Consider the following 7,141-nt stretch of genomic DNA (forward strand, 5'->3'; position numbering starts at 1 on the left):
ACCGAGGAGAAATTTTATCTGATAATTAAAATGCTTAGAGGGAATGTAACTATAAGACCAAAAACTGAATTTACAAGTGTTATCTAGCCAACATTTAATGTACATGCAGCTTTTGTGTTTAATCCTCCAACCGCAGGGGGTGTGAAAATCTTGTTCAATGTAATGGACACAGAGAAACTTGCTCACAACTTTTCTGATAGTCGCATGTCTTGAAGCAATGTTCCATACACAAGCTTGCAAAACTGGTTACGAAATTCCTAGCGTGAGAAGATATATGTGTAACTGTGTTGATGAGACTTGAGAATGTGTAATACAAGACTCCTGATATTCCAGAGCAACAGAAAATACCAGACGAGAAAATAATAGCTTAAAACATACAAACACCCAGATATTTTATTCAGCATGCCTCACAGCATTGTGCAGAAAGAGCTTTAGGCGCACTTGCTTTGACCATGGCTGGAGGATTAAATTTTCTAGAATGAATGTAGTCATCCATGATAATTGTTAAATGAGCAGAGATGTTTCACGTTACATGCAAAGCTACACTGGTTACATTTCTCCCTTTACACTATGGTGTATGTAAAAATTTGAGCAATATTTAGTTTTTCCTTACTTTATGCCTGTTACTTTGAGGCAGCCATACTATATTAACCTATACTGACAAAATTACATCACTGCAAACAATCATGACAGAAACCTAACAAGCAGTAGCATACAGTTTGCAAAAAGCAGTCAACACGTAAGGGACATACACCGAGGAGGGAAACATTGTATACTGTATGGAAAATGTATAAAACTTTCATTACTTTTAGGGATGTCAATTTACTAACACAATAAGTAATGTAATCGCCTTACTTTCGCTTAGTCGTTAGTGTTACTGAATAAACATATATGAAAATTTATATGTGGTAGTTTTCATTCTCACAATGTCATCTCTGCTACATTATATTGGAAGAGAAACTTTAGTTGTTCTGCTGTTAAGACATGTGCTCACTAGCAAGTAAACTTCCAGAAGTTGTTTCTGTCAGTTGTTTGGCGTAGGAACACTCCCAACAAGTCGACTTTCACTAGTTTCAACTTGAAGAAGTAGCTTACACAAGTTGGTGGATACAATTTCTTGTGTCTTGCTGCAAATATTTCCCGAACCTGCCAGTTGGGAAGTTCTTCTCAGGTTTGCAGAAGTTGTGTGTTTAACACCAGTATTAAAATGTCAAGTGTTGAAAAGGAGAATAGCACAGCAGCAGATGAGCAAAACTACATGTACCTTTGGTAGACCTAAACATATGCAACTGACCACCACAGCCACGGACATGCAAAAATAATTTACTATTAACTTTGTTTCACCAGAAGGGGAATTTGAATGGCAGTACGTTAAGTCTTCATATTTTAGCATTAATGTAAATGTGTTATGTAAAATAACAAATTGCTTGCAAAAACTTGTGACTAATGAAAATGCAATCTGTTGGTAGTATAGCTTGACACATTTTTGTATGCCATTTTTGAATGTCTGATCGTACTATAGACAAGCCACATTGGAGACTAGATTTTAATGCAGTCAATTATGTTTCTCAATAACAAACATGTACAGCTTTTTATTCATTTCATCACCCAAATATTTCGCTTTTCCTCAATTTTGTTTTTCGTAAAGACTCTTCAACAATAACAGTAACAATACTGCAACATGGGCAGAGGCTGCTCTATTTTTAAGCATGACTGTGTTAACTTCCTCGTACTTATCTCATGATGCAATTCTAATGGAAACACTTCTGGAAGTACTTGCAGCAAGTACCTGAAATTAACTTGCAGAAGTAAATTTGTGCAGGTTTTTGCTCTAATGTAAACACTCCAGCAAAAGCTTTCAGAAATTACTTGTCTAGTGGACACACACATTTAGGCACTGCATGAAAATAGAATAGATTTGTAAATATTAATTCTAGAGATGTTTCGAGAGGAACTTCTTACTGGTGGATGTAATTGCAAATTCATTTCTGAAGTAATATTTGCTCTCTGCAACTTCATCTAACTGTGAAAGTAGGCTAAACATTTCAACAAAGAAGCACTTACTTACAGTCATGCTGCATTACACAGGCAGATACGCACGGGATGACATTAAATGCAACACTGAGCTACACTGATGCAGCTTTCAGTCTAATTTTGTCTACTGAACTTCAGCAGATGTACTAGAGGTAACTGCACGTCCGTTATGCACGTGACATTAAACTGAAGGAACAGGTGAACACTGTCCCACCGGGGAAAATGAATTTCTGCATAAAATTGGTACTCAGAAAACAGAATTACAACAGAGGAACAATACATTAGAATCAACAGGCCACATCACTTGTAACAAATATAATGGACACTAATTTCTGATTTAGATGAATCCTGATGCACTAACCAAACTTCACAAACATTTCTTCTCTAAACATCGAACACAAATTACATTAATGACTAAAGTACATGCAAGTGATACATCCCTGTACGTTCTCTACCAAATGCAAAGAAACCTTGACAAACCCAACTTTACTTTAGAAATACACCATGTAATAGTGCAGTAGTTATGCACCCTGCAAGGTGAGTTAACACACTGCCATGATGGTGGTGATGACGTGAAATAAATGCAATGAACTTTTGGAATTTACAGCAACAGCAGAGTGTGTGCCATATCAGAACAGTTCTCCCCCTATTAAAGAAATCAAGCCACCAAACTGTAAACCCATATGACTGTTTTCCTGATTGAACAACCTTGGAGGCACGGACTTGACAGAACACTATGAAAACTCACAAAAATGTTGACAGTTGGACGCTTCCACAAGTCCTAAAATTTTACGTTAACTGGTTAAAACCAAAATCAAGCCAGAATAGTCACTGTGAGTATTTCCAGACAAAACAATTGGAACAAGACATGAAATAATTATTTCATGTAGTACACAAGAAATAAAAAATTCCACATTAACAATGCCGCACAATATGTCCAACACACACACACACACACACACACACACACACACACACACACACACACAGAGAGAGAGAGAGAGAGAGAGAGAGAGAGAGAGAGAGAGAGACTGATTAAGAGTATTTTTAAACACAATAGAAGGTACGTAAATGAGAAGACTTTAGTCGTAAATTAGACATCCACCACTTAAGAATTCTTCATACACCTGTGAAGTGAAATCTCTGGAGAAATGGCTAGGAACTTTCTCACCGCCTACAAACCAGTTTACCTAAAAGACTAATCTTTACTAACCACCATTATTTATGCAAATGATCAAACTGTAACATAAGTATGAGGTGTTAAATCACTTGTTCCACCCTGTAACTAGCCCCCACTGCTCATGTGAAAAAATACAGCAAAAAGTCAGACTTCGAACTTTATTCAGAAATTATTAAATAAAATATAATTCAAACCCACTATTTATGTTTTAAAGCATTTATTTCAATCATTATTACACATTCATAATTTCAAACACTCAGCACACAAACATTTTTCAGTTAACATTCGCTAAATCAAGCTTCACAAACACGACAATCCAAATCCAATACACTCACTTCACACTGGTAGTGTGATAACTTAATGACTACAATCTCAGCCACAATCTCTTGACCTTAAATACATACTGCATGACATTAAGAACTGGAGACATTCATGGATTCTGCCTACCATTTGTAACTATATACAAAAAAGCATCTGTCAAGTAGTTTTCACACGGACACTTCTTCAGTTACAACCAAAAAACCATTTCCAATCACAGTACATACATACAAGTTTCTTTGGAGTAATATTTTAAATTCAAAACACACACTTTTCGTGAATCTGTGAACATTCATGTGAAATACAAATGAATAATGTTTTTTTTTCATTATATAATTAAACATTACAAAAGGAAATGCTCAATACCGTGTGCTTTAAGGTTTAGTAGCAAGGAAAAACCCTTTCATCAAAATTACACACTTTCAGCATGAGGTGATAAACTAAAGTCATTAAGCTGAGACTTGTTACAAAAATAATAAAAATTAAAACCACACACACACACACAAAATTCTGTACATATGCTTTATGAACATAAAATGATCTTCCACATCATTTAACAAACTCAGCACACGGTCCATTTCTTGCAAAATATGACTTTTCTCAGCATTCAGCAGCTATATCTCACTCTATGAGGAGCATACCATCCATCAAATATGACTAAATAGGATGGACTACTGGAAAAATAATTGCCCCATCAGTTATATTTCAGCATTGAATCATGTTTGTTTTTCTGTGACCACATTCCCTGCTGGCCATTGGTGCTGCCCCCGGCTGGTCCTTGGCTGTTCATCCACCCACCACCATAATTAGTGGGTTGCTGATTTGTTCCGGTTGAAGCAGTGTCACTAGGATTCCCTTGCTGAGCAGCCTGTCCACCTTGCTGACCTGACCCCATCAGTCCCCAACCAGCCTGATTTAGAGCAGCTGCCACGAGCATGGGGTTTACCGCTGTCAACAATACATTTTGCATGTCTGAAGTGTTACCTTGTGCTCCCATATTTGCACCACTACCACCTCCCTGCCCAGACATACCCATACCCATCTGACCCATATTTACATTTGGGGTCAATGTCGTGTTGTTTGACCGAGGTGATGCAGAGCCCATTCTCATGTCTTCCCAATCTCTACCTCTCGCACCACCAACCATTGCCATTCCACCTTGCCTATTGGGACCACCTTGATACCCGCCTGCATTGCGGGCATAATTATCGGCGTTTTTTGGCAATGCCATGCCCGTACGAACTGATACACCCTTAATAAGATGATCCTCTCCACACAAACTGTTAGCTACCTCTGGATCTAAAAAAGTCACAAATGCAAATGCCCTGAATGGTTTTGGAATGAAAACATCAGTTACTTCACCAAAGTCAGAAAAGTAATCCTTCAGATCTTGAGCTGTCATATCTTGAGTTACTCTGCCAACAAATACTTTAGATGGCATTTGCTGAATGTGTCCATCTTTGGAATTAGGTATTTTAACATCACACCAACGTTCTCCAATTAAATGTCTTTGCGAGATGACTCGCATCTGTGATTCTATGTCCTTAAACCTAATGAAACCAAATCCCTTTGACTGTCCTGTTTTGGGATCGACCTTAACTTGTGACATAAGCAATTCACCAAATGCCTCAAAATATTCACGTAACTGCTGATCATTAATTTTCCACGGTAAACCAAGAACAATTAGATCAGTGCACTTCAGTTTGCTTTCCATTCTTTTTGTCTTAGACATTGAATTAATGGTATTATCATCTGATTTCCTTTTGTTCTCTTTGGGGAATACACAACAATATAAATTACCTTTCCAACCATCCTCTGGTGGATGCAATTTTCCATCAGCGAGACGAATCCCTCTCATACCCTGCGATTCCTTACAACGATACTTCAGACCACATGCTCCTGGAAACTGTGCTACCAATGTTGATAGTAGCAGTGTGCCATCTTCCTCAGTAGGAAGCTCCACAGGCTCCTCACATTCTTCTTCCGCAACCTGCACGTACTCTGTCATGTTTTTGTTCCTAAAAGAAATGGAGAAAGGTTGTCTCAATTAAATTGCCAACAAAGGTTTAGAATGATCAACGTTAGCTACACGAAAATGGAATCTCTCAAAAGGTACTACTTAAACCAAATTATTAAGAAATTCATTCCTCATCAGATACAATGCAACAAACTACAATTTAAATGTCCCAAGGCACACTAATACTAAATCATACTACAGAACTGCAAAACATAGGCACAGTATGTCATTAATCAAACATTTCAATCTAACATTTAATACTGAAGAGCTGTCAATACATTAAACAACCCCCCCCCCAGAAAAATTAATTCCTTTGCCCAAAAAAAATAGGCCTGATGCTTTACTAAGCCAAGCATATAGCAATTTTGCAAGGTGCTTAACTCCTATTCCATCATAAAATAATAACTGACACGATAAAATCATGCGACACAGTAAACACGACCGATCTGGCAGAAAGTTCACAGAATGTTTCCAGAGAATTTGAGAAAGTAGAAATAAAATACGGAGTTCTGAACAATGCTCTGTACGCAAACAAGCAGCGAAGGACGTCGTGCCCACAACAACACAATTAAAATTTTATATAACTTCGTATTGACTGCGGGTGGAATGCAAAGGAATCAACTACGAACGCTTGGACAATTTCGTATATTGGCAAACAGGCTCACCTTACAAGACAGAACACATAAATAACACAGCGCACTCGATGGTTATTAACAACGATTAGTTACGGCACGATTAGTAACATCTGTTCGCAACAGTCCAGGACCCAGACAAATACTTTACACGTATTACGACGCAGTACCAGCAAGCAAGAAAATGGATGCTGTACTGCGCGTGCGCAGAGCTGCGGCTTGAATATCAATAACAACTTCTCCTTCACCAGTAACCTATCTTACGACAAAGTTTTACCTCGCAAAGCGCGTTGTTACGGCATTTGTAATAATGGCGGCTGCATAAACATCTATTTTTCACGAAAGTGCGCCAATAAAAATATCTCTAATCGTAACTTAAGTTTGCGTCCGAAGAAAGCTTACCGTTTACTACAACTGTTTACTAAATACGAACCACTGCACTAATATTTTCCACTCAACACAAAGTATTAGTTACACAAGTACCGACACATAAACCATTTACCACCACATTCACATCACACACAACGCCGTACAAAGATCAATCTCAAAAGACATCAACGACCAAAGATGATACTGAATTTACTTTATGGCAGAGATCACTGGTATGAAACCAAGGCATTTCGAATATTTTTTTATTTTATTCGCTTCTAGCATACAAACTATTTAGACATCACATTTTAGTTCTTTTGATACACAAACATCTAGCAAGATAACATTTGTCTCTCTTCATTCATGTACGTCTTCAGATAGAGACATTTGCACCTATACTGCAAAGACACAATTGACAGTTAACCATTTAATTGTTTATTCATTTCTGTAGTAAAATTCAGTGCTCAAAATTATTTCAAATTTTTATGTCTTCGTTCGCTAAAAATCTGGATATGCCGTGGTAGATCCACCTGGTTCAGTCTCCGATAACTGGGCTCGTGCAAAGCGGCTGGCAGTGACGAAAGTTTAAAA

At 37.6% G+C, this 7,141-nt stretch overlaps 1 protein-coding gene across 2 annotated transcripts; it reads right to left on the reverse strand.

Annotated features, from left to right (window-relative positions):
* Positions 1–3,414: 3,414 nt before the first annotated feature.
* On the reverse strand, positions 3,415–6,726 carry LOC126171027 (TAR DNA-binding protein 43-like). 2 transcript variants are annotated; one of them, XM_049920767.1, is made up of 2 exons: positions 6,584–6,726; positions 3,415–5,550 (listed from the first exon to the last, which is right to left on the reverse strand). In XM_049920767.1, exon 2 carries the CDS (start codon positions 5,538–5,540, stop codon positions 4,227–4,229), a length of 1,314 nt encoding a protein of 437 aa, XP_049776724.1. In that variant the 5' UTR covers positions 5,541–5,550; positions 6,584–6,726; the 3' UTR covers positions 3,415–4,226. The 2 variants fall into 2 exon arrangements, with proteins under 2 accessions (XP_049776724.1, XP_049776725.1); XM_049920768.1 differs by lacking the exon at positions 6,584–6,726 and adding an exon at positions 6,215–6,366.
* Positions 6,727–7,141: the final 415 nt, after the last annotated feature.

The sequence above is a fragment of the Schistocerca cancellata genome, chromosome 1, assembly GCF_023864275.1.
Source record: "Schistocerca cancellata isolate TAMUIC-IGC-003103 chromosome 1, iqSchCanc2.1, whole genome shotgun sequence".
Lineage (NCBI taxonomy): Eukaryota > Metazoa > Arthropoda > Insecta > Orthoptera > Acrididae > Schistocerca > Schistocerca cancellata.

What these genes read in the sequence shown, in the direction of transcription:
- LOC126171027 (XM_049920767.1), bottom strand. Translation starts at nt 5,540, where the DNA reads ATGACAGAGTACGTGCAGGTTGCGGAAGAAGAATGTGAGGAGCCTGTG.